The sequence below is a fragment of the Apteryx mantelli genome, chromosome 16 (assembly GCF_036417845.1).
Source record: "Apteryx mantelli isolate bAptMan1 chromosome 16, bAptMan1.hap1, whole genome shotgun sequence".
In the NCBI taxonomy this organism is placed as follows: domain Eukaryota; kingdom Metazoa; phylum Chordata; class Aves; order Apterygiformes; family Apterygidae; genus Apteryx; species Apteryx mantelli.
In genome coordinates, this window is record NC_089993.1 from 4275242 (window position 1) to 4302973 (window position 27732).

The following is a 27732-nucleotide window of genomic DNA, read 5'->3' on the forward strand; positions in this document are numbered from 1 at the left end:
CAGTGGAGGACTAGTGGAGGACAAAGAGAACTAGTATGAAGTTAGTCCCTTGTACAGCTGTTCTGAGATAAAATGATTACATTATATCTGCAGTGATGAAGACTAGTCATCACAGGAAGATGGAAGAGAATTATTTCATCATGGGAAGACTAGCTGCCTGTGCCACTTTCCCCATTCATTTATCTTGGTGTAAGACATGTCACATTAGGACTAGATACAAGGCAAATTAATTTCAAGGACATTTAGCATTTTCTGAAGTTATAGACTTTGCAAGGTAAACAGTCTTACTATTTTCCATGGCAAATGCTACCAGATGGTGTCTGAGTTGGAACTGCTGTCTGCCAATCACTTTGTTTTGGCTTGTTGTCCTCTTCTGTAGTTTAGTAAGGAGATGTGACCTTCTGCATGTGTATTTTCTCTACCTGTAGCAAATACGGGAAACAGCAAGACATCCATGGGAGATCTGGAATGAAGACCTGGAAAGTTTTGACTTGCAGAAAGAAACAGATGGTGTCCAAGTCATTGGAACAAAACATGTGCAAGTGATTACAGATGAGACTTCCAGTCTTGCCAGCCATACTGAAGAAATTCCAGGCCAAAAGGAAACTGTTCTTGAAGAAACTCTTGCGGATTCCACAGATGAACTTGAAGAGAAAGAACTGGGCAGGAGACAGGCTGGGGAAACAGAGGAATTTTGTCTTAATACAGCGTTGTCTATGGAAGAGCCAGGCAATGAAAAAGAGAGAAGAAAGCTGATAGAGACAAAAATACTCTCTAAAATATTTCTGGAGCCATCACCAAACCACCCAGAGCTAAAAGTGAAGCCACCCTTGGAGGGCATTAGCGGCATTCTAGAACAAATCACTAAGGAAGAAACTTCCTCAGCTGAACATCCTCAAGAACTAACCCATTTGTCGTTGCAGGTAAGCGGGCCAAACAAATGGTTTCAAGGGGTGATGTTCGTGTGGTAGGGTGGATAGTGTATTGTGTGCAGAATCCTACTAAAATAAAATCCTACTAAACTAAACTAAAACTAAACTAAACTAAACTAAATTCTACAGAATCCTACTAAAATAAAGAACCAAAATGCTGAATTCTGCACACATCACAGCATTCTTTTTTGCATTTATTGCTGTCATGAGCTGGTGTTTTGTTGGATCAGATGCTGTATAAACACAGAACCAAAAAAACTATCTTTGTTCCATAGAGTTGTCATTAAAAGTGCATAATGGTAGCAAAAGCCATTGATCAGCAGCAGGGTAATGTTCATATTCTATGTCTAACTTAGAAGATGTTAAAACTAATATATATAGTTTCTGGTTTGTTCTAACCATATTTAAGACTGATTTTTAAGATGTAAGATTCATTTAAGACTGATTTTTTTTCTTCCTCAAAGTATATTTTCAAGTCTCTTTCTCTGCTAGGAGCTGAATCCTGCAGATGTTCATTTATTTTTTTTAAGGACTGAGTACAGTACCTTACAATATTCTTATTTCTGTGAATAAGGTTTCAGAAGATAAAGACTTAGTAATACAGCAGGTTACATGACAGTTTGATTTTTTTTTTAATTATAATGATTTGTATTAAAATATTAAGCACAATTTTAAAAATAAACTAAGTACTGATTATATTATAAATAAAGCAAATGTGTATGTTGTGTTTCCTTTCAGGTTGTTTGGTAAAAGCTGCCTTTTATCAAACAGCACCCGTGCTGAACTATGATGTGTTTCTCATGGTAGTAAGCTCAGTTGTCTGTCACTCTTCACTCTTTCCAGGCCAATACATCTAAATGATATTGCTGGACCAAGGTTATTTTCATGTCAGTGTAAGAGACTTCAGCTTGTGGCTATCATCAGGCTTTTATCTTTCTTCAGCTGCAGACTGTAAAGTTAGAATAGACCTAATGATGGTTCAGCTACCCATGGAGTTTTATTGGTCTGGAAAGAGTGAGAATCATCTCTTAGGTGACAGTGACAGATGATGAAGTTTTTTACAAGGTGAAACTGTGTTTGGTTTCGAGGCTGGTGCTGCTTTTCTAAAAGGCTCGAGTGGTTGTGTGAAATGTATGGTTTTGTTGTAGTTGTGACATAATTATGTCATAACTGACAGCCAACTTCCTTTTCAAGAAATCATAAGTATTTTTAAGTAATCTCTGTTCTGATGATGATATTTCACAGATTAGATGCAGATATTTGTAATGAAAAATTACATTTCAAATAATACTCATCAGGGAAAGCAATCAGTGTTTTAAATGCATGTGAATCTTTGTGTCATGGCAGATAGACTGGTTCTCATACCTAAATTAGCAGCATGCAGTGTGAGCATACCCTCAGCCAGTGTATGCATGGCTAAGCATTCACACTAACAAAATTGTTGCGATCATCTCATCTTCTCATTTTGGATAAACAGTTGTGAGATCACAGCTAATGTTGACTCTGCTTAAGGGAGCAGGAATATGCCCTGGTCAGGAGCTGGAGGTGGAAGAAAAGGTTGTGGGCCTCATCTCGAAAAGAACTGAGAAGCCAAAAGGCCTCCCCATGTCAGTGAGAGTAAGAAGTGCTCAGCACTTCTCAGCTTCAGAATCTGTTTGGTACAAGTATCAGGCCATCTTTTCATCCATTATACCGTCTCCCTTAGTTTTTGTAGTCTATTTCAAAGGGGTGAAGAGGCCTCAGCAGAAACGGCTGAGGCAGCTGGATAGATGCAGTACCCAAAGAGATGGTGTAAATGCTTCCCTTTCTTTACAGCATTTCTTGGTGTAACTTTTTAGCATAGCAAAATGGCAGTATTAATGGGGCCCTCATCTTTCCTGGAGATAGTGAAAGGGTGAGGAAAGGTAGTTGGAGACATGGAGAGAGGGAAATAAGATGTGGGGATATCTGATACTGCTAGTGGGTTTGAGGGAAGAAGGGGAGCGCTTGCTGTTGTACAGAGATTCCAGCATGTGAATGGATGTGGAAGACTGAGCTATATAGAGTATAGGTTATGCCCTAGCTGATGGAGGGAAGAGTCACATGGGTATTAGAGAGATGGGGCTTGTGTTTCTCTTTTTAAGGCACTGCCAGTTCAGTCCATTTTAGAAGCATGTGTTTAGGCTTTGCACTTTCTCCAAGTGTGGCACGAGACGGTATTTGATATTTGAACATCAGTTAGGTCCTTCATTGTGTTTTGTTAGAACTTGTACTGCACTTGCCTCTGCCAGATGTGCAGAGTCATGACAGTAACGTGAGGTAGGCAATGTTCAAACAGTAAATATCCTTTTGTTAGTCACGCTCAACTGTGTAGGCTCATGCTGAAGCTGCTGTGTCTACAGTGGAGCACTGGTTCATTTACTGGCAAGTGATGGCAGCACAGTACTGGAGATAAGTAGGACAAACTTCCAGATGTTATCCAGGCACTTACGTGTGGCAGAGGAATCTGACAGAGTTACCACATAGACTGTGACTCAAAGGGATTTATATGTTGTAGCAGCCTTTTGGGGGTGAATTTTTCATCACTGTTTGATGGTCTTCTTTCAGGATATTGAGAAATGGGATCTAGACAAGATTCTTGAGGAGCTGGAGCAGCAGAAGGATAATCACGCTCACTCAGAGGAAATTGCTTTTTCTTCAGCAGATCATGGTAACACTGCAAAACTAATACTACCTTTGCTGAAAATGTGTAAAAATCAGCTTCATGTTTTTTTATTAAGTCATTCCCTGCAGCAGCATCTTGAATATTGAGATCATAGTTGTGCTTTGATTGCCTCTTTAAAACATCTCTTTTAACTAAATAGCTCTCCTTAAGAATTTATTATGCTTTTTTAGCTTGAAACCACTACTTTGTGGCCTATCATGGTCTGAGAATGAATTGGGAACAAGACAGATGAGGGTTTGAAGTGAGCTTAGTTAGAGCCAGATGACAATAATACCTTTATTGCTCCCCTTCTTCTGACAAACTGTAGAGAAAGTGACAATGTGAAAACGGGGAAGGGGGTACATGGGGTGATCCCATGGCAAAAAGGTCATAACTGATCTTTTTTCTTTTGTTTTTCCATAGAGACCTTGAGGGCTAGTTCTGAAAATCAACTCATGAAAAAGCTAGAAGAGCTGTGTGCCAGGCAATCCGGGACATTATCTCCACACTGCAAGTGGCCATCATCCAAGCTCTCTTCCTCTCAAGAACAGCAAGAGAATAAGAAGTAGGTCCTCGTCTCTAATTGTCACATACACTGGGTAATCATTAGTAGCAATAGGAATGCCTGAAAACTCATGGTGTCTTATAGGTCCTTTTCTCTATAGCCTTTACCTTTGCAGAAAGTTGATAACGTAGTTGGAATGTGCTACAGTGACATTAAAGGAGAAAAATAAGGGTCAGTCATTCATGTTGTATATTTGATGATAGTATCCTGCCACCTTACCATTCTCCATCAAACACCACAGCTTTGTCTAGATCTGGTAGGATGTATGTTTAGCACTGCATTCTCCATGTTCTGGCAATTCGCTGTACAGAGAGCTTACAGTCTAAAAGGACAAACACGAAGGGCTGGAGAACAACTTTGAGCAAATAAATGATCAGGGTGTTAAGTGGCCGTGTTTTTGTCATTCAAAGTGTGTTTAAGGTTTGCAATTTCTCTTATTGGTCCCTTGATTTAGCTAAAATATACCGAGTAATTTTCTATAGGTGCCAGTGTAGATGTCAGTGCATCTTGGGGAAGGCTCTGTGTGAAGCAAGTGGATTTCCAGATAGTTCAGAGGGAACAACACTGACGGCAGTATGGAGGAAACAATAGCGAAAAAAGCCAGTAAAGTGAAAGATGGAAGGTGACCTCATTGGCAGAGCAGAGAGAGCTAGGAAGATATTTGCACTGTGTATACTCTGAAGGATAAGATAAAATTGCCAAAGGAGGCAGAGAGGGAAAAGGGACCTATTTTACTCATTGACTTGTGACTCCTTCAAAACTTATATACCTTTTGGTACAGCAACTGCGTGCCTTCGTGCGTTCTACAGTGTGATTTGACAATGTGACGTGCTCATCAGTTTTTAAGAACTAAAAATAGATCGCAGGCGGCATGATGAGGGGTATTCCTAGAGGGAAGCTGAATCTTTTAGTTCAGCTTTGAAAGTTGGTGGTCAGTAGGCAGAAACCGAGTTTGAATCTGTGCCTTAGCCAAACACAAAGTTCCTTTCTCAATCTAATTTTGATCATAACCCATGCCCTGCTGGATTTCTTGTTTGGATAAGGAGGAGGACATGCTGAAACAGTGTTTTCTGTACTTAGGGATGTTACCTTCCTGTCACCTTCACCAAATTCTCTAAGGATGAACATGATGAAATTACAATGCCCACCAGAGCCTCTAACAGTGTACATTGATTTAAGAGATGCTAAACCACAGAAGTCTGTATCATTCTCTGATGAGAAACAAAGGTAAATTTTGGCTTTACCGTTAATGAGAAGTAAGTAACAAAAAGTGGGAAATTTAAACCTTCTCTTTGCGTCTCATACTTACAGTGAAATATAACTTTTAAAGTTTTCTCTACTTTTCCACCTCTCTGTGACCTTAGTAGGAAGGCATAGCCCCTAGCTGAACATGGAAGCATTCTCAAGAGAAAATAACCTGTCTCAGAACAAGCAGAGGTGCAGGCAGCATGGAAAGGGCATGCAAGTCCTCCAGGGAAATACCATTTAGAAAGCTTTCCATCTCTGAAGAAGTGGGCAGTGCCCGCAAAGCAGTGCTTGTAGTTGCCTGTTGGAGTTGGGCTAGCATTCTGACAGCACTGTGTAAAAATGGAAGCCCTTGACTACATTTCTGGGTAAGCAACTGTTGGTGCTGGTTTCTCAGTCTCCTGTGTGATAGGAGGGCCCTATAGTCACTTCTGGGAGGCCAGGTTCTTCTCAAAGTCTGCTACAGATTCTGGCAAACATCCTTTCTCCTAGAGCTAATGGGGTCTGAGGTAGCTTCAGTCCAGTTTGAAGAGAGTTAACTAATACTCTGGTGTCTCATTTATTTCATAGTGGAAGTGACAGCTCCACCGAAGAAGAAGAAACTATGACAACTAAGGACCAAACAAAAGGGATAATGTAAGATTCTTTACCAGGACCCCAATTCAAATGACATAAATGTCCACTTTTTCTTGAAATTAAAGTAATTCCCCAAACAGCAATTAGAGTGAAAGCTCACATACTGAAATACCTCCATTTGTGGTCTTCACAGTAAAACTGCCCAGCCTAATAATAAAAACAAAGGGTTTCCGTCTGGCCTCAGGACATTGCTCTGTTCTTTCTGTGGCATGGTAAAGGTACCGAAGTTAGAAAATAGTTGTTGATGCTTGAGGCAGTACAGCACTGTGCTCCTTTACAGCTGCAGGGGAACAACTCAAAAGACACATTCAGAGTAGACATGGGTAGTTGGGAATTTGACTCTTTTCCACAGAGATGTTTGAATGACATGAGAAAACTGTTTTTTCAGTGACTCAGAACCAAACTTTGAAAATGTTAGAGGGAGTTGACTCAGACAAACCTTTTATTTTTAGAAATAATAAAACAGATCTAGAAATGGATGTTGATTTAATGAGGTTATTGAATACATTGAGTGGGTAGGAAGACTCACAGTTCTCCTTAATTGTGTAGATATATATAGTCATGGAATCCTAAACTGTAAATTCTTCAATATGCAGAGATGCCAGCTTTTTCCTGTTACTAAGCATAGGATTTGATTCATACCCATAGGTCGTTAGACATTTGTTTAACTCGAAGCAGGTATGTCAAGTTTTAAACATCTTACTGCATTTATGCTCTGGATTATCTTTAGGTATCTGATGCATGTAAGCTCACATTACAGCAGTACAGAGGACAAGCAGATCATTTTGTATTGTTGTGCCAGCCAATTAGTCTTACTCTTTTTTAGTAGTTTGAAAGAATAAATGACTTGCCAAGGAACGGGGCTCAAACAATGTAATTTAGCAGTTCAGAACACCTAATCCAAAGCCAGCATAAAGCTGGAATGTGGAGATGTTTGGCAAACTCACTGGCACTGATGCAAATTCAGAAGTTGCATCAGTGTAAATCTGCAGTGATGAAAAGCAGAGCTTAGCTGATGGAATTTTCATTAGTTTTAATGTTGCTAAAATAAATACACAAATCAAATGCTTGGCAAACATTGTCCTATTCTGTTCCCAAATAAGGAAGCTTCATCATCTGAGCAGGGCAAAATTCTGATCTTATTTACTTGGGGTAAATGCTAATTTCATTCTTTTGATCTGGATGGAGTTATTCTTAAACTGGGCTATGTCTTCCATAGCATAATATATCTACACGTTAGGGCCTTGGAGGGAGAAACTTCTGAAAATCTCCAGGAGCTTGCTTATCCTGTAAAATAGGCTGTTGGCTTATCCCAAAGTGGTCAGTTAGTCAGGGCCACCTCTAGCAGTATATCATGTGTGGCCTCAGTCCAATACATGCCTCTCTCCTAAAATTCCCACTTTATTGCCTGACTGTTTAGTGGGGCAGAGCAGGTAGAAGAACATGATACAACTTGTTTAGTTGTCCCTCTAGTCTTCTTAGAGACAAACAAATATCAATAACCTTCAGGAACTTGTAGATGTATGAGTACTCTCCATTTGGATTTTCTTTATGTTCCAAGAAGCATAAGTCTAATTTGGATAGGTACCGCACTGTGATGCTGTACACTCACAAACACTGCCTAACCACAATGTCAACATTCAGCTCAATCAGTCTGTCACTCAATCCTTGTATTTTTCAGCTACCACTAAAATAAGGTGTATTATTTGCTTATAACCCCCAGATGAGTTACAGATTAGTGGGAGTCTTACTATAGCAAATAACTTGGGAGTTTCATCATCACTGAACAGGACTGCAAACCAGAATAACCATATCCTGCTCGTTATGCTATGGGTAGGACATTTCACAGCAGAGTACAATCACAAGATTATGATGCTGACAGTTACACAGTCTCATTAACATGGAGGACACACAGGTGGAACAGAGCCAAATACTCCAAAATTCTAAGATTATTGGAAGAACTTTTCCCTCTCTATGTATTTGAAATTCAGCTGCTTTGTCCAAAGGGGAAAAAAGTCTGCAGAGTATCTGGTTGCCATGTGAACATTACATTTGGCCAGGGTTCCTCCAGTAGGTGTTTTTTAATCCTACTGCCTGAAATCCAGAAGAGGTAAGTAAATTGCCAGTAAGATCCGTTTCACGTTCTGTAACTGTAGTGCTGTATTCTGTTGCCTGTGTGCCAGTGCTGCTGTTGTCAATAACCACTACCCATATAGATGCCCAGTGCCTGTTTTGAGCTGTCACTCAAATGAGAGGTTCCTCAGTGTGTGAATTTATTCCCTGTAATGTTCTATCTTGATTAAATCAGTTTTGTATTTTCTTTGCAGAGAGAATTGCTCAGGGAAAAGCCTGCTGCTGCAACAACTCCGTGCAGTCCGTAAAGAAGCCTCAGGGCATCTTTGTAAAACATCTACCACAACTGAAAGACTTGAAGGCATAAAGCAGGATCCAGAAAGTTTGGAAGAGATAGGTGCCTTGAAAGTCAGGCGAAAACGATATTTTAAAGTGAGACAAGAGACAAACAAGGTGATTTCCAGGGAACTGATGAGTTTGGAACCAGAGAATGGAAATCTCCCCTTGTCGAGCCATGGGGGCAGCAAAGCTGACACAGAAAGGGAAAACAAAACAGAGACTGAGGTGGTTCAACATTCAGGAAATGCTCCAGATTCTCCTCTAACTACAACAGAATTGCTAAGGTACCATGCCAGAAAAAAAGTCATCAGTGGTTTTGATTACAATTTATCTAATTGTTTAAGATTAAAGAACATAATTTGTTATCTTGTCTGTAACTTGGGGAACAAAGATTTGTCTGGCTTTGTTGCCTAGAAAGACAGTCAAACCTGGCAGCTATTGTTTAATGGTTTTAGAGGCAGCCTGACTTAGTAGACCAGAGAACCGACGTGGGATTAGGTATACTTTGCCATGGCACCACTGACATCACAATTTTAGCCATTTTCTTTAGTTTTGATTCTACATAAAAGGAGGATAATAGTATTGATCTCCTTTATGAAGAAAAATACTGAGATCTAATAAGTATAGCATCATAGAAAATAGGGCTGGAAGGGATTTAAGAGATCACTCTGTCCATCTCCCTCTACCAGGAGAGATTAAGCTATAATCTAATCCTTTCCTGGCAGATCTTTATATAACTTGGTCTTGAAATTTTCATCGTGAAGATTCCTTGACTCCCTAGGCAGTATATTCCACTACTTAATTATCCTTACAATTGTAAAGCTTTGCCTTAAGTCTGATTTAAATTTTTCCATCTCCAATTTAAGCTTATTACTTCTTGTCCTGTTCCTAGGGAACGTGAGAATGGTTTATTCCTTTTCTCAGCACAGAAAGCCTTTTACACATTGAAAGACATATCATGTCTTGTCTCCTAACTTTTTTTTCCAAAAAAAGCAATTCTGATTCTTTTGTCTTACTTCATGAAAATTGCAAGAACTTGAAGGTACAATCTCTTTGCTTTTGAGAAAGTATACCCGTGAGGAACTGACATAGCACAGGAATATCTTGGAAAGCTAAAAAAAGAGGAATAGCAATGGTATCAATCAAAGAAATCACAGAGAGCTTACTCCAGTATTTGGGCCTCTGCCTAGTTGGGCTTAGTTTAATGTAATGCATCCTGCAAAAGGTCTAATTTTAAGATGAAATCAGCTCACAGCTGCCTTGTGCACCTGCCCAGTGATATGGGAGAGCTCCGTTATACTGACTTTTCAAAGGTTATATTAGCTGCCTGCTATTTTCAGGGTGAAATTTAATGTATTGACTTTGACATATGAGCCCTTGAAAGAATTAGAATCTGCCTGCTCCAGAGACTATTGCTTTTTCAGTGTTAAATAGTTGCCTATACCCAGCCACGGAGACACTTCAGCTAAGATGTACTTGGTTTAAATGGCAGATGGTTGGCTACAGGTTATTTCTCCAAGGGACTCCTGACATTAAAGCTCATTCCTTCCGTTGGTTCAATAAAACTCCAATTTGTTTACCTGTTAGCCTGCCACATAGATGACAGACCATCACTTGGCAGGAGTCTGGGTTATTTGTTATTATTGCAGTGAGTAAGAGCTCACAGTGATTTTAGTGAGTTTCAGTTCTCTTTCTGGCCAATCTAACTGTTGTTGGGGCACCTGGAGCTTGGATAAAGAATTCTGAAGAAATCAAACTTAATTTTTGCCATGGAAAATCTTACTGCAAACATCAAAATATACAAAGATGGAAAGCTGTGGTTCAGGGAAAGCTTGTCACTATTACAGCAGATGAGAAAGGAAAGGGACTTAGAGATCCACTGAGAATTTTGGTGTGGAAAAGCAGAGTGAAACATCAAAAACAAATCTCTGCTGACTTCCACTGTCTTAATGGCACGTTCCAGTCCCCAGATGAGTGGTTGTCACCACTAGTCAGAGATCTGGGCTTGCTCCTTATCTTCTTTGTTGTTTCACAGAGACATAATTTTACCCAATCGTGTAAGTCCTTGTGTCCCCACAAATACCAGAAATGCTTTCTAAATCTATTTTAGCTTTTTTCTCCTAAGTAAAAATTAAAGCAAAGAAGAATCTGTGTATTTTTCAGGAGAGAAGAAAGTAAAAGAGAGCTATCCCAAAAGGAAGTACAGATGAAAGAGAAACACAGGAGAAAGAGCTTCCAGGAGCAGCTGGAGAGATTGCAGCCTCAGCTCTCAGTTACTGGAAAGCAGCCCATGGCAGAGAAAACACCTGTTTTGTTCCACATGGTTAGTAGTTCAGTGTAGGACTATCCCTTTCAGAATGTTTTCCTGGCCAAATGCAACTGTGATCCCAGAAGCAAAAAGTCATTTTCATTGTATTATTTTAAATCTATGTTTGTTATGGAGTAGTAATACCCAGTTAGATGAGCAATCCTGACAGCTCTTCCCTCATGCTAATGATACCTTAACCTTTCACCTTTCTTATATGGGGAGTGCTCCCAAAACTGCCTACTCTCCTTCCATGCTTGATGTGTGAGAGCATAGGGGAAGTCCTGGCTTGCTGAAGTCAGTGGGCTCAGTGTTATCTACTTCACTGGAGCCAGATTTTCACACATAATTTTCATAACTTTTTAGAAAGATATTTTAACTGTCATACTTTTAAAGCAAAGTCTATATTTTGAGTTCTGTCTGGTTTTCTGTCCCTAGTAGCTTTATATTTCTTGGGTTTTTTTGTGTATGTGTGAATAAGCAGTTGATGAGGATTGTGGCTTTAGTAGTAGTTTCTGGTTTTGGCTGATGCTGTTATTAAGGGAGTATGAAGTTATTCTGATTTTTGAAAGCCCAAAACACATCTCAGAAGACTGGGCTGTTTCTCACTCGGATAAGATTTATCATCTAGTCCTATTTCAGTCTGGCACTGATTTCATGGAACACAAGGCCAGCTAAGAAGGTAAGAGGAGGTAAGAGAAACTCCAAAATTTGCCCATGGATCCACTGTAATGATTGATTTGGGTTAATAGCAATAACAAATCTTTTCTGTCACTGCAAAAGTTGAAAGACCTTACAGGCTTCTGACTGGGGGACAGGTTCGTGTGCTTTGTAAACGATCAACTACTGTGTTTCTGCACATTAAAAAACTCATTGATCAGTGAACTAATCACTGATGAGAGGTACAGGACTAAAATTGTCAGCTGAAATTCTCTCTACTGACTTGCTCTAGTAAGGACAATGCACTGCACACGGCTCTGTTCCCTTAGCTCCTTTGATCCCTGTTCTGAAGGTTGTGAAGGCTGTAAATACAGTCTTCAGACCTGCTTGGTTCTCAGCCTGCTGAAAGGTGCCACTGGCAATTCCAGTTAGCCCTCATTAAGATGCAGGCACTTGCTCATTAGAAGTGTACTCGAGTCTTGCTAACTCATTTCTCACATTGCACCAAATGATTGCTGGATTGTGCTGAATTTTGGTCATTTACCATATTTGCTGGACTGAATCACAGAATCACAGAAAGGTTGAGGTTGGAAGGGACCTTTAGAGATCATCTAGTCCAACCCCCCTGCTTAAACAGGGTCACTTACACCAGGACCAAATCCAGATGACTGTTGAATATCTCCACAGATGGAGACTCCGCAACCTCTCTGGGCAACCTATTCAGTCGTTCTCACAGTAAAAAAGTTTCTTCGTAGATTTAGACTGAACTTCCTGTGTTTCAGGTTGTGCCTGTTGCCTCTCACCCTATCGCTGGGCACCACTGAGAAGAGTCTGGCCCCATCCTCTTGACACCCTTCCTTCAGATATTTGTACACATTGATAAGATCCCCCTCAGCCTTCTCTTCTCCAGGCTGAACAGTCCCAGCTCTCTCAGCCTTTCCTTATATGAGAGTTGCTCCAGTCCCTTAATCATCTTAGTAGCCCTTTGCTGGACTTGTTGCAGTAGCACCATCTTTCTCTTGTGGGAAGCCCGAAACTGGGCACAGTACTCGGATGCGGCCTCAGCAGGGCTGAGTAGAGGGAGAGGATCACCTCCCTTGACCTGCTGGCAGTGCTCTGCCTAATGCAACGCAGGATTCCATTGGCCTTTTTGGCCACAGGGGCATGCTGCTGGCTCACGTCCAACTTGTTGTCCACCAGGACCCCCAGGTCTTTCTCTGCAGAGCTGCTTTCCAGCAGGTCAGCCCCCAGTCTGTCCTGGTGCATGCAGTTATTCCTCCCTAGGTGCAGGACTCTGCACTTCCCTTTGTTGAACTTCACGAGGTTCCTCTCTGCCCATCTCTCCAGCCTGTCGAGGTCCCTCTGCATGGCAGCACAGCCCTCTGGGGTATCAGCTGCTCCTTTTTGTATCCGTTTTGTAGCATCGGCAAAGTTGCTGAGGGTGCACTCTATCGCATCATCCAGGCCATTGATGAATGAGCTGAACAGGATTGGAGCCAGTATTGACCCCTGGGGGACACTGCTAGCTACAGGCCTCCAACTAGACTTTGTGCCCCTGATCACAACCCTCTGAGCTCTACCATTCAGCCAGTTTTCAGTCCACCTCACTGCCTGCTCACCTAGCCCATACTTCATCAGCTTGCCTATGAGGCTGTTATGGGAGACGGTGTCAAAAGCCTTCCTGAAACGAAGGTAGACAACATCCACTGCTCTCCCCTTGTCTACCATGCCAGGCATCCCATTGTAGAAGGCTATCAGTCAGACTGGTTAAGCATGATTTCCCCTTTATGAATTCATGCTGACTACTCCTGATCATCTTCTTATCCTTCATGTGCTCAGAAAGGATATCCAGGATTAGCTGCTCCTTGATTGAAGTCATTGGAGGATTGAAGTCAATAAAATGAAGATAGAGGTTTGGTAATGTGGTTTCAAGTACAGCTCGGAGTGTATCTACCCTGTAGTCCTGCCATCATGGCATCGCAGTGCAAATATACCCTGAGAGCTTTAAACGTACTGCTGCCAGCCCAGTCCATTGGGTTGAGCTAACCATCCCAGGGTTTACTCAACTTCTGATGCTTGTAGAAGCAGCTAATCTGCTAACTGGTGCATAAACTAAGTGACAGCCTGCTTGGGGGAAATCTGCCTGAGCTCTTGAGACACTGTCGGTAAAGCCAAAATCAGCACGACCCAGAGTAAACACATTCTGTGGGCAACATTGCTCTTAATTCTTGTTCAGAAATATTCATTATTAAAACTAAGAAGAGAATAAAAAAAAGTATCAGAATCATCCATCAAGTATAACAGTTGTTTATAAGATTATTTGAAATTCATCCTGACAGCAGCATTATTTGTCTTTGAATTAGAACAGGTTTTTCTTTTTTCTTTCTTTTTTCCTTTGCTACACATAGGGAAGCAGAAAAACTTGAATGTTTTGACATTTAAAACTAAAAAAGCTGTAATTTGGCAGCTGTGTCTCTCAGTGGAAATATGTAATATCTATATATAAACATGTATATTCAAAGAACAAACCAGAGTGTATGAAAGAGTAGCACACTTTCAAATTTGTTTTTGAAGTCCTTTGTTTTGGCAATGATAGATGTTCAGATCTGGAACACTTGTCATAGTTTCCAGAATTGCCCTGACCAGTTTTAATATACATAAATAATTGAACTGAATAATAATTATAAAGAAAAAGTTTAGAAACTCTGCAATTAGGGTAACAGAGGTACTTGGAAAGAAATGTAAAAAATTTAAAAAGCTACATTATGATTACGTTAGAGTTCTTGTTTAAACTTTGAAAGCAGTGAAATTCAAATTTAATGTTGCTGTCTTTTTAGCTTAGCCTAATTCAATCAAACTCTGTACTCAGTTTCACTGTCAGTGGGAAGCACTAATATAAATGAGAGCCAGGTTTGGGGAGAACACTTTCAAAACTATGCAGGTAATTTAGAAGACTGAGAACTAACTTTCAGAGGTATTTAAGCATCTAAGGAAGGAGCTGATATCCAGAGGTATTTTCAAGATACGCAAGTACCAAATTCTCATGGAAGTCAGTGGGAATTAAGCACCCGATCATTCCAAGAATTCTGCCTGTCAGTCTGCATCTTAGGTACCTGAATACTTTTGTAATCTGCCCCAACTCATATTTGCAAAGATGCATGGAAGAGCCTAATTTCCACTTCCACCCCCCAAAACTTTCAGCTCTTCTGAAAACAGGCCCCTTAGCCACATTTTAGCCTTTGGATTGAATTCAGAACTGAAGACCAGCTGAGTGGTGATGTAATCCATATTGTAAGGTCAGGTCGTATTAATAGCTTAGAGTAACACACATAGGTTTGGTTTCAGTTTTGGAGAAGAATAACTGTTATTAAGAAGGGAGATGGAGAAGGAATATTGGGCAGCATGTAAAACAACTAAATGGAAGATGTAAAATGAAATGGGGTTGACCCATCATTTCATTCATCTTGCATGTTATTATAGAGTAAATTAGTACTAATTTCTATGTCCATATTACATTGAGATTAGATAGGGGCCAGTTCATCGTTGTTATTTTTGCCAGGCTCGTGTCTGACTCTTATGTCAGGGGGAAGCAGAAGCAGGTCCTACTCTAGGGGAAGACAAGCCAGGAGCTGAGGGTAGCAGCAAGGCAGGCAGGGACCTCACCGGCAAGGAGCACAGTCTGACAGTACCCGAACAAGAAGAGCAGAGCAGGTCCAGTGAGGGTAGGCAGTTCCTTCGATAGTCCAGACCCCCAGGAAAGTCCATAGTGATGAAGTAGGTCCGAGGTCAAGCCAGAAACCCAAGTCAGAAGGCAGGGTCAGGACTGGGTCCAATAATGATAAGCAGGGTCAGCTGGTGATCACCCAGCAAGTCTGCAGTGATGAAGCCATGAAGTCAAATCACTGAGCTGGGGACAGGGTCGAGACCAGTGAGATACCTAGCCAGGCACAGCTATAGCTGCAGCATAGCTCAGTCAAGAGCAAGCAGCTCAGCTTAAATGCAGCTCCCAGGCGAAGAGGGAAGGGCTCCTGTGAAGGCTTCTCGCAGCTCTTTCTCACACAGCTCTTTTCATAGCAGTCTAATCTGAGGTTACACAGCTGCGCTGTACCAGACCTGGCCGTGAGCACTGGCAGCTAAACCCCTGCAGGGGTGGTACTCATGGCCTTCATATTTTACATCCAGCTATGGATTTAATTTAATTCAACAGACAGCAAAAGGCAGAGTTAGCTTTTATTATTAAATTATTTTATTGTTGGGACAAAACAGTGGTTTTCCAACATGGCTTCAGCTTGATTCTCTGTTTACCTTTATTGCTTTATCATGATATGGCAGAGCAAGATCATGTAGTTTGAAAGCCACCTCATTACCAGTACCTTGTAAACACTGTTTTATCTACCTTACCTAGTCAAAAACTATTAGGAAATGAATGTATTGACTCATATATACCGTGGCATCTAATTCTTGGCTTCATAATCACTTTGGTTAACCTCATATTAGTATTTATATTACCGTGATCATCATGTTATTACAGCTTAGCTTTACATCTAGTTTACTAAAAAAATGTTTTAGCATGGCAACCCTAGTCATTCTAGCTTAACAAATATATCATGCTGATGTTTTCTTTTCCAGCTTGCAAACATAATCCCTGTAACCTTTCTGGCAAAATCGGTAGTTTTTCTATATTAGTATGCCCTTGATTCAGCTCACTGATGTGAGGTAAAATTCTCAGACCAAAGGATTTTCTGCTTGGGTTCCTGCAAAGTTAAAATTAACAATATACCAGGGTCAAAACCTTCCTTGCCCCTTTACTGCTTTAATCTCCTCTTGGTCTGATATCACTTCCATTGGAGACCATAGGAAAATTCTTGACAAAATTCCCAGGTCTTGCCTGCAATCAAGAATAGTGCTGAAGCATTATACATTCCGTTACTGTGACAGTTACCCTGAGCTAGCATGGAAAGACTGTAAGTAGAGATTGATTTTCAATACTTGCAGAAATATTTTTCAGTTCCTTCTATTACTAGTGCCATATGGCCTTTTATATAGTAGATGCCTTGAGATCTGCACAGTTTCGGTGATATGTTTTTGATTATTTGCCTGTCTTACTGAAGCAGGTATCTGTGATTTCCGTTATTATAGCCTGACTGCCTTGATATTTTTAATGCAGGATTGCTTGCAACATCTTTGGAAATTGCCTTTATCTTACATTTTACTGGAGCACACAAAGGGTTGCTTAAGGTCCCCGAATCCCAGCCTAACAGTTTATGAGATGGACCATACTTCTGTGGTACCTCACCAACTCCTTTGTAGAGTTGCTAATGTCAGATTTTTTTCCTATATGGAAGACACTCAAAGGAGAGGAACTGTAAGATTTCAGCAGGTGGTTAACTTAATGGGTAAAGCCACTTACCTTTATACATTTGTTTCAGAGCAGGCTCATGTTGACCAAAGAGAGAAATGAAAGTGAAATTCACATCTCAGAAGAAACACTGTACAAGGCCTGATCCACCAGTTAGGAGAGGAATAGAATTTTTACTAATTCTGCACAGAAAGCCAAATGTATCTCCAACAAAGGGGTGCTATGTACATCTTAAGAGAAGTAGAGGAAAATAGTTATTTGCCTATTTCAGTTGTGATTTCCTATTTCAGATCTTGTGACAAAAGTAACTGAAGAATTTTTCTACATCTGTGTTACTCCAAAGCTGATTTTGTAAGTTTATATCATCCTGTGGCCAAATGTTGTTTTCATTTACACTGAACCGAAGTAACTGCTATGTTTGCACCTGAGTGAATGTAAATGAACCCAGCATTTGGCACTTGCTACTATTTTACTATAGGTTGAAAAACGTTAATTGTCAAATTTGCAAAATGTGTTTTCTAGACTAAATCTGTTTCTGGCACCAGAGCTGAATTTGGCTTGTGCTTCCTCTAAGTCGTCCTCACTTTCCTTGGTCTGATTCTATGGGGTTGTGGCCAGCAAGTGATGTGCCAAACTGCCAGCAGATGGCCCCTGAATTCTTCCCTTTTTGTACAGTGAAGTATTTAATGAGTTTCTGAAACAAGATTAAAATCTATTCTACTTAATGAACCTGCTGCCTCAACTCAGGAAAGGATTAAAAATAAACTAAGGCAATTAGAGATGGTGTAGTTAAATATAGTGTGCAAAAACAGAAGGCCAAGATTCCTTTGTGTGCCACCAGTCCAGCGCACAGAATCCAGAACAGCATAGAAATGCCCAAGAAAATTTTTCCTAGCACAGGGGACTGTTAGCTGGCACAGAGCTGGTATTTCTGGCCTCTTCATCGTCTTCCCACTTGGTACTAACATAGAAGAAAGAGGGGTTTGCTGGCACAGTATTTTAGGCTTTGATTGAGCTTAGCTGTTTTACGGTCTCCTCCTTGGTTGCAGTCAGCAAGGCAGAGGAGCTAAGGCTGCTACAGCCTCTGCCATGGCCCAGGGTAGCACAGATCCATCCTAAAGATTTGTCCATAGCAGACAAAGCAGAGAATCCAGGCCTCAGAAATGTTCATTATAAATAACTTGCTTTATATAGGTTTTTATAGGTTTGCCTGCTTGCTCCTCATGTTCTCAGAGTAATGGGAGTTATGGAAGTGTGTGCTTTGGATACTCCTGGGGCACAGATTAAAGCAAGTCAGGAACTTTACGTTCTGATGACTCTTCTCAGTAATTCTGCACACACAACCAGAGTGCTTGGTTAGAAAATGACATACAGGAATCCTGCCTTAATATGGCTCTTCAGCAGGTTCCTCAGACACATCGCTGCATTAGTGCTCACCTCATTCAGTGTGCTGTTCCTTGTCATTTCATTACATCCTTAACCGAACAGCGCAAAGAGCTAGAGCACTACTTATTTGAAATCAGTGACAGTATGGCAGATATTTATATTATGGCAACGTCTAGGAACCCCCATTAAGGACTGAGGTCTTGTCGTGCTAAGAATTGTACAAGCACAGAAGAAAAGAAAAACTCAGAACCAGATAACTCACATTCTGTACTGAACACAATGAAACTACCAAAGAAGCCATACAAAACCTTTCATTTCAACTTCTTTTTTGCCTCTTGCCTCTGTCCATACTAAAACATGACCCTGCCATTGTGGACTTACAGTAGGAGAAAATAAGTTGGAAAGAGAATTAAATCCCAGGAAGACAAAGTGGCTTGCCCCAGATTGTAAAATGTTTGCACAAGTGGAGTAAAATGCAGGTCTCTGCTCATGGTTTTGCAGGAGCTCCCATCTTTGTCCGTTGCACTTTCCAGCTGCAGAATGAATTGAACACAGCCAGGTCTTTCCAGAGTGACTGTTTTCAGTCCCGTTTCACTGATTGGAATTTGAAATGGCCCCAGGAAAATGTAAAATATTTAATCCTTTATATTCCTTGGCATGTCTTGGAGGTGATTAAAATGAATTTAGGCCTATCATTGAATATATTTGTGCCTGATCTTGACAGATGGGAACATTTGTTGCTGTTGCATAAGGGAAAGGTTAATATAAGTAAAATGAATATAGTTTCCAGAATTATGCGCATGAACTTGCTGCCAGTAGAGGTCCTAAATACTCCTCCATTTACAGTACCAGAATGGTTCAGATAAGCTTGAAGTAAGACAATATAAAGTGTAAACAGTAAGATAATAAAATAAAATGTCCGTTGGCTAAACTCTATTTCTCATTTTGGAGGGGGCAGGAGAGAAAACCATCTCTGTACCCTGTGTCTCTAAAGGTAGTTGCTCTTTGACAAGCCCCATGTTTGCTGGCAGAAGTAATAGCTGCCGTAAGTTTGCAATGCATACGAATGAGTGTCAGTCATGTTTACTCATACAGAGAAATACTTTCTGCCTTACATCTCTTCTTTGGGATCAGGATAGAATTCACAACTCCTGGCCTTACCTCACAGCTGTGATCAGCGATGCTATTTGTAAATGAAAGGAGGCTGATTCTGGCACTCCGTTTTTGCAAGGAGCAAAACGTGTCTTGCAAGGAGCATGTGTCTGACACAGCTATAACACTACTGTTAAAGCAGCTGTGTAGTCTAAACTGTATTCCTCGTTTTTCTCATGCCTTCTTGTTTAGCATTATGACTTAGGTTGGACTACAGTTCCACGTAAATCTTCACACATTGGGGATGAGCTCAGTCACAACTTGTAAACACATTACACAAATAATAATTACGGAAATGTTATTGTTACTGGCAGGACTATTGAATGGAATTTGGGGCTTTATCGGAGTTTACAAAATAGAAGAATCCTGCAGTTATTTTTATTTTAAAAGCATAAAGCACTGTCCGGCTATGTGCCAAGCACCTGGAGTTCCCACAAGCATCTGTGGAGATTGCAGGCACCTAGTATTTCTCAGAATCATAGAAAAGCCCTCTTTCATGCCCTGGAGAATTCACAGGTGTCAGAGTTTATCTACACAGTATTTTGCAGCTGGACACAAGATTACAGAGCCCATACTCTGACTAGCTGGACCCAATCCATTTCTAAACTGGAAGCTGATAGTTTGCATAGCAGGCCACTTGAGCTATGGTAAAACTTCGTGATAAAGCAGCTGAGGTGCTTTCAGCCATCAAGCTAGTACCTTTAGGATGCTGCACTTCGCCTTACAAATATTCCAAACTAGAACCTGTTACCACACTCACAGTGCAGCGTGGTTAAGCTCACTCTGAGTTTGGGTATGATACAGCCTCTGTGTGTGAGTGTTTCCTTTGGGGACTGGAGTATTGCTAAAATCAGGGGCTTGGCCACTGGAAATGGCCACAGTGAGTTACACACTGCAACAACGGGACCTGTGTAAGGACTTGAAAGAGAGAGCATAGTTGGTCAGTCTCCCCACTTTTATTTCCTGTGGGATTTCCGTAGAGCATCAGGAGAAAAGACATTCAAAGATAAATAGATTTAAAACTAGAAAAAATAAGGTTTAGGTAATTTACTGAGTTGGTGAATCTCTTGGAGTAACAAACTAGAGCCATTTCAGGAGTAAAGCCAGCTAAGACCAGGTGTCAGATGGTAGCCTAGTGCTTAGATGACTCAGGACCAATTCCTTGCTCTGTCACAGCACTTCAGAGTGATCATGTACAATTTCTTTCCCTGCTTGGGCCTGGAAACTGGGATACAGATTTTATTTGTGAGGCAATTTGAAATTGGTTGAAGAACTGTGCTATGGAAGATATAGTTACTACTGTTTGCATTATAGAGGACATGATATTGTTTCAGGAATGTAAAGAAAGGGAACAGAGAGGAATTTTGAATGTTTCTTGATAATCTCAACGGTTACTCTTCAGAGTGTTTTACAGGCTTCTGATAATTAATCCAGCTAGACAGGGACTAAGATAAGGAAGTATTATCCTCACTTTACAACTTCATGGAGATTGAGTTTCACAGAAGATAATCCATTTCAGATCCAGGACTAAGGCACAAGTTCCTAATTCCCAGTCCTGTGCTCACATGGAACGTGCAAGTAATTTAACTTCTTTTACTTACTTCAGCTGCTTCTCATTAACCAAGAGTATAAGCTCGTTAGAGCAGGAACTTTGTGTTACATGTGCTTATAACACCAACACAATGCGGTTCTGAACTGCTCTAAGCCTCTCTAAGTGTTACTGTAGTGTAAACACCAATCATGGAAAAGGCACTTCTCATTTTTAATGATTATGTCTCAGAAAGCAAACAAAATCAAATAGGATTTAGTGTCACTTTGATTTAAATATTAGTGCGATTTTCAGAGCAGTTCTTTGTTTACCTGGGAAGTTGAGCCTTTGTCAGAAAATTCTCCCCCCCTGCCCCCCCCAGCAAATAAAGACAAAATTGTATGTAGAGCAGCTATTTGTTACCAATTATTTGCAGCAGTTATTTGAATGTTTTTCAGCAGCACTCAGACTTGGTGCCAAATGGCCTCAACTGACACAGTTTTTCTTGTCAGAATTTGGGTGAAAATACCATTTTCAAACGTTTTGGGTTAGTTAACATGCATTACAACTGTGTGTCTTTTCTACATTCCAAACAAGTAATTCAAGAGCAATTCTGTCAAGGAAGTCCCCGTAGCTTTAACTGTGCTTGCCCATCACTGCTTCCTGATAGATATTTTTGTTCCATTCATAGTGTTCTGGTCTAGTGATCTCACAGACTAACTAGAGATATATTGTCTGAAAAAGGACATTAGCTGGTTGTATAGGACTATCTAATAGCAATAATGGTTCTAGACCCAGGATATGGCAGGAGGTCACGGTGAGACACACTTATATACACGTAAAGCATACACAGGAGAGACAGCATGGCAAGGGCAGTCCTGTATCCTCACATGAGGAGCACCATCAAGAAAAGTTCTGGTCAATACAGACAGAAATGAGCAGGTTAGGACTGGAAGTGTACTCTAAGATACAAGACTCTCTTGGTTTAGGAGCAAATGATTGATGCTTTTGAGTTGTCTTGTTCACTGCAGATAGCAGAATAAATGTATCTTGAATTTTGGGCCAAATATACCTTTCTGCCTGCAACTGATGACACAGTGTCTCTTCCCTAGCATATTCTTTGGGACAGATTCCTGACTCCCATGCCAGAGGGGTTATACATTTCTTTCATAGCACAGATAAACCATTAGCTACAGTGAAGTAGTTGAGGATTCCTTTAATGCAGGCTAATCCAGAAGTGGCATCGAACCAGTGGAACTCACTTGACATCCCATTCCTATGTTGTCTTCATTTGTGTGGAGAAGGATTATGGATTGGATAGGCTGAAAAGGGACTTTTGTGTAATGCTCACGTGTCCTGAGCTGGAAATTTAACTGGTCCTAACTATCATTAACTGTCTGCAAGTATTGTAGAAGCAATAAAGCTTCTTTAAATTGTACTTGGGGTTGACCACACTCAACTGGCAGCAACATAAAAGGGTGCGCAAAGTGAATTTTGCTCTGCTTGGTTCCTGGGCCAGGCAGAGCTCGGTTACTTTCTATGTGTCACTTCTGCACTGTGCTCCCATCCTCAGTAATTTCTGGTGATGAGCTGACATTTCTCTTTTACACTCGCCTTCTTTATGCTCCAGCAGAGATGCTGGCTAGCTTTAGCACCTTCGTGCTGACAGAGATGAAAAAGTAGTTCCTTCTGAATTAGGAGAGATTATATATTTCATGCTCAAGACTAAGCCTAAGTGTCCAGAACATAAGATACTTTCAGCAAAGACATTTTCTTAATTTTTATTATTTTTAACATAACCTCACGTGATGTGTAATTCCCTAACTAATTGGAGAACTGCAGAGATTATACCAAATAATGCTTTCATTATGCAGCTCTTTGAATTCCTGCAATCTTATTTTGGCAGTGTTTAAAATTATCTGTTTTGGAGGATCATACCTCCTCCATTTTGGCAAGCTGAAGCTCAGTTCAGGTCAGAAAATTTCAGTACAATCCTACTACCATCGTATTTTTCCGATCAGTAACCTCAGCATGTTTGATACTCAGAAAAACCACTTGTGCTATAGAGAGTGATCTGGTACAAAAATGAATTAACAGAAAGACCTTTCAGACCATTAAAATCAATCATACTCTCCTTTTTGTTATTAAATGTCGCCTTCCTAATTACAGTATGTTCTGCCAGTTGCATACAGGAAATGCAGATACTTTCTTCATTCTTCTCCATTGCTCCCACTTTGCAATGATAAAGCAGTTCTTTGAATAGTTTCAGGGTTTATTCCACAATTTAATGTGGAATTCAAATTGTCTAACAGATGGTATTGTCATCATTTTTCCTTCCCTAAAGAATGAAAAAGAACAAACACTTGACATTTCAGTACGTTTTCATCTAATGCAAGAATTTTTAGAAGCCATAAAAGTGTTATGTTATCTGCTTTGCATTGGAGAGATGGGCAGAACTGTTAAATGTATCCTAACTCTCTACTGTCCTACACTAGCAACTGTCCATCTGCATTTAAAACAGATGGATGACCTGATCTTCAACACGGTTGCTTTTTCTTTTTCTGCCGTGAGCTCTGTCTACAGTAAAGCATGAACATGTAAAGCTAGAGCTATTTCAGCATAAGGAGTATAGAATTTTCATTAGAGGAATTAGCTAGAGCCGCTAAAGTACCTAGAAATCAGTTCACATTTACAAACGTACAGCAGATGCATCATTTGGCAGAAGATTTCTGCAGTCAGTAATTTGCCATTCATCAGGGATTGCCTCTTAAATCTGCGTGATCCAAGCTAAGGAGCAGATGACATAGAAGGATAAATTTAGACATGACTGAAAACAATTATTTTGATTAATCCTCCAGCCAATGAGAGTAAGATTCCTCCTATCCCTCCCCTTCCCACCCCACCATAAAGAAGGGGGAGAAGGTGCAAGTATAACTTCTCCTCATTTTAAATGTAGTGCATGCTTTTGTTTAGTTCTTCCTGCTAGAGAATCTGCTCAGCACAGCAGAGATTATCTTTTAATTGACTGTGATACCTTGCTTCAACGTTAGCATCAGTTTAATGCCGAAGAAGGTGCTAGAGGTAAAATGCTGAAGCTTTATTTAGCTGCAAAGGAGAAACACTATCTGTAAAAGGTGGCCTCTTCCAGACCTTCCTGTCCGATGGGAGACACCCTCAGGCTGAATGAGCTGCTTCTGTTGAGAGTTACTAACTTCTTTCTTAGACCTTTGTGGTGAGAAGAACTTTCTAAGCATGCAGTGTAGGAAGTTTTTCAAACAGCAATTAGATAGCAGTTGAAAGTGGTTGCCATCAGCCTTGTAACCAGCAACAAAGTTCTCAGCTGGCCCTCTCTGGCTCCTGCACTGTTTTACTGCTCTGTCCTTCCAGCCCCTCACAGCTTGGAGAATGTTTCTGAGTATTGGGACAACAGAGCTGCCTGTCCAGTCCAGTATGTAGGCTCACTGAAAGGAACTGTAGAGTGATGCCAGCTAACCTCTTCAAAAACCATCAACAAAAGCATCGTTTAACCAATTAGACCCATTTTATTAGAAACAAAATAACATTAATCTTGGCTGACAAACATATATCCTCTCAACTTCAGCTTGCTGTGATTATAAACAGCTCTTTTTAAAAAAAATTGAGATAATATAGCATTTTTTTAGTGGCTGTCTGTACATATCCCTCCTGTGTGCAAATTCTTTATGAATAGTTGTTTCTTTTGGGTCTGTGCCTCCATGTATGTAATTTCAACACCACTGTTGCTGAAGGGTAGAGGATATGGGTATCCTTAAGTGGTTTTGCAATTCCTTTTTGCTCATTTCTTTTTGGTGTGGATTGGGAGTGGGAGGGTTGTTTAATTTTTACATAAAACAAACTATAGCAGCGTGCTCTTCCTTGGCTGCTCAATGTGGCTAGTGCTTCTACTTACAGTGTAATTATGCTGGGGTGGTGATAGATGGTCAGAGCTGGGGGTGGAGGGGTGGCTGGAAAATCAAGCTGAAGGGTGGTAAGCTGCAATATTGGAAGATTTAATTGCAAAATAAAATAGCAAGCACTTTGAAAATAGGAAATTTTATCTTATTTGCTCTATGGTAACTGTTGGCACTTGACTGCCATCAACTGCAAGCCTGTCTGTGATTGACAACACAGTTCAAGCAACCAAAAATAACCCAGGATTTAAGTCTTTTTTGTCTTTTTATAGCTTAATATTGTCCCAAATAAAAGCTGGTGTAAAATGTAGACAAATTGGACTCTCTTCATAGGTAGCCTAGGGTAAATTGGATAACTCTGGATGAAGGCATACTGAGAAAGCACTGAATGTAGCTGACTTCAGGTATTCTTGCCCAGAATGAAATAGGATTAGCTCTTTTTTTTTTCTTTTTTTTTTTTGTTCATTAGCTTTAATACTTTTGCAGCTAGTTAAGTTTTTATACTCTTAGATCCTTATTGGAGTAAGGGGTCTGGCAGAGGGAGGAGAGGGGAGGATTAACATTGTTCAAAACCTCATTCATTCTCAGGAAGAACCTTAATAAATGAAGAGGCAAAATTGTTAACTGGTCTCGGTCAGAAAACGTATTGAACCTTCCTCTGCTGCTGGGCCGAGCAGATATGGAACAGTTGGAATTTTTCCTGCTTAAGCAGCAGTAGATACTGGTTTAATCTTTTGCTTGTGAGTTATCTCCTGTCACTGATCTCACTACTCCCCTCTTGCAAGAGAGGAAGGAAGTAACGTTTTGCCAATATAGGATGTAGAAGCAGGCCATCTTTTCCTAAAAGTCCCCAAGTTTCTTTTTAGGCCTTCTCCTCTGAGAATTATGGTGGTAGTGTCAAAGCCCTGATCAGTTCTGTTAGCTCCCCAGGACTACAGTAACATTAGCAATGTGGGATCTGCAGCATCAGAAACTTTGGCGTGAATGTTTTTCCCTTATTACTGATTGTAGTTTTTATTTAGTACTGGTAGGCACTACTGCTATCTATGGCAGATGTCTCATCATCAAAACACTGTGCAGCACAGTAGATCTGCTTTTGACTTTAATAATGTCTTTTTTGAAAACTATTTTAAAAACTTGTGTATTTTCAGGACAGGCAGGAAAGTTAGGCTACATTATCTTGTAAAGCGGATTAGTCATTAAACACCTTTGTGGACATTTTAATTCAGAATTAAAGTGGCTTTAATTGGATTTAGCTTACTTTGCTTCCAAAGTAAATTCAGGTAAATCATATTAAGGTTAATTCAGTGTAAGAGCAAGGGCAGACATCCTCATTAAGGGCTACCTGGAGCAACTGAAAACATAACCGCCCAGCTGCTCCTCAACACCCTGCTGCTCGCTCCCATTGTGTTCCTACCACGTTCACACAGCTCCTCTCAAGGAAAGGGGTGCTCTCTAGTCTCCTGCAATAAGAGGTCATTTCAGATTAATTCTGCTCGTTTTAACTAGTAGTTCAGGCTGTTGGCTGACTGCATTGGCACGTACAGCAAATGCAGTCATATTCCACTTTGTCTCTGCCGTGGGGAGCATAGCCTTCAGCTGCTGCTGTAATAAGTAGCGGGGAAACAGTAACGCCATAAGCAGCTCCGGCTATTTGCAAAGTGAATGCGTGTCTCGGTCAGCCGAATGTATGCATTCAGGATGCCTTGGGGGCCCTTGGGGTCCTTATTAAAGGGTCATAACTGTTGAGATGCAATACTGTCTTTTGGCAGTGCTAGAAAAATTTTGTGATTTTATGTACTATCTATCTTCCTACTTTACAAAGGAAATGTCAGGAGCAGCAGACTGGATGTAGATAGGAACAGCAAACCAGCTACTAATTACAGCTGCAGCTATCACATCTTTGGAAGAACAAAAGAGATTCCGTGAACTGTAATTCTACAACCCAAGCTTGGGTTTTTTTCTTTAAAGAACAGGTCTTTTAAAGGAGAGGGATTTGTACCCTAATAGACCAAGTATCAATACTAAAGTAAAGAAAAAGGTGATGAGTTCACCTAAAAGTGCATCATCATCTAAAAATGAGGTATGTTAGACAAAGCAGAACATAATGAATGTTTTGACACTCTATCAGGCTTGTTTCAAAGGCATTTCACTGATTAAAAAGTTAATGCTAAAGCGTAATACAGAATACAAAATGAATTCGATCATGCTATTTCCAGCTGTGACCATGTAACCTTTCATTTGCCAAGCAGTATCAGACTAAGTAAAGACCCAGGCGATGGCTCTCCAAGAAAAGCTGAAGTGCTCCAGAAGGTGTTAGTGAAATAGTGACCCAGCTTTTATGGCACAGGCAATGTATGGGCTCATGATCCCTCTTTGATAAATGCTTGCTAGATATTAATTGCCCCTCCTGTGATGGCAATGAATGCAGTTCATTCATGATGATGAATACAATTCCAGTAATCCAAATGACTTTCATTTTCCTCCTTTTTTCTTTTTTGACAGGAAGCCTCTTATTTGCCAGATATTGATACGTTGCCTAGACCAGACAGTATGAGAAATGAGATGCTGCTTATGACAATTTGGCTGTCAAGTTGTGGCCAGGTAGCTGCAGATCAATACAGTGGGCAGGTGCCTAATGTGGTGCTGACAGCAGCTGACATCTACCAGGCCCTTGTGACATGGCTTCTTTCTCTGGTAAGTGCGTGCAGTGACAGTGTGCAAGAGGTGGTGCATTACTAAAGGTGTATTTTGTCCTCCAGCAGATATATAATCATTCTAGAAATATCCTTCCTCCAACAGATACAAAACAGGGGGCTAACCAAAAGAGAAGTTATGTCCCAACTTGCCTTGAAATCAGTAAATGAAAGTCATACTGATTTCAATGGATGCCGGAACATGCCTGTAGTTTACAAAGATTATGACACAGAAAATAGAAAT

General features: G+C 40.5%; 1 protein-coding gene across 11 annotated transcripts in view; it reads left to right on the top strand.

The window, feature by feature from the left end:
• DNAAF8 (dynein axonemal assembly factor 8) overlaps positions 1 to 27732 on the top strand; it is a 98687-nt gene that overhangs the window by 4713 nt on the left and 66242 nt on the right. For 10 of the 11 annotated variants that reach the window (XR_010885779.1, XM_067305969.1, XM_067305971.1 and 7 more), the window contains exons 4-11: positions 429 to 923; positions 3519 to 3621; positions 4039 to 4180; positions 5261 to 5407; positions 5996 to 6061; positions 8389 to 8757; positions 10637 to 10796; positions 27298 to 27489. Coding sequence is in view for 10 of the 11 variants with exons in the window: in XM_067305969.1 (XP_067162070.1) it covers positions 429 to 923; positions 3519 to 3621; positions 4039 to 4180; positions 5261 to 5407; positions 5996 to 6061; positions 8389 to 8757; positions 10637 to 10796; positions 27298 to 27489 (1674 nt within the window). In the remaining variant the exon portion in view is untranslated. The remainder of the gene's footprint in view (positions 1 to 428; positions 924 to 3518; positions 3622 to 4038; positions 4181 to 5260; positions 5408 to 5995; positions 6062 to 8388; positions 8758 to 10636; positions 10797 to 27297; positions 27490 to 27732) is intronic. The other variant, XM_013939875.2, reaches the window with a different exon arrangement.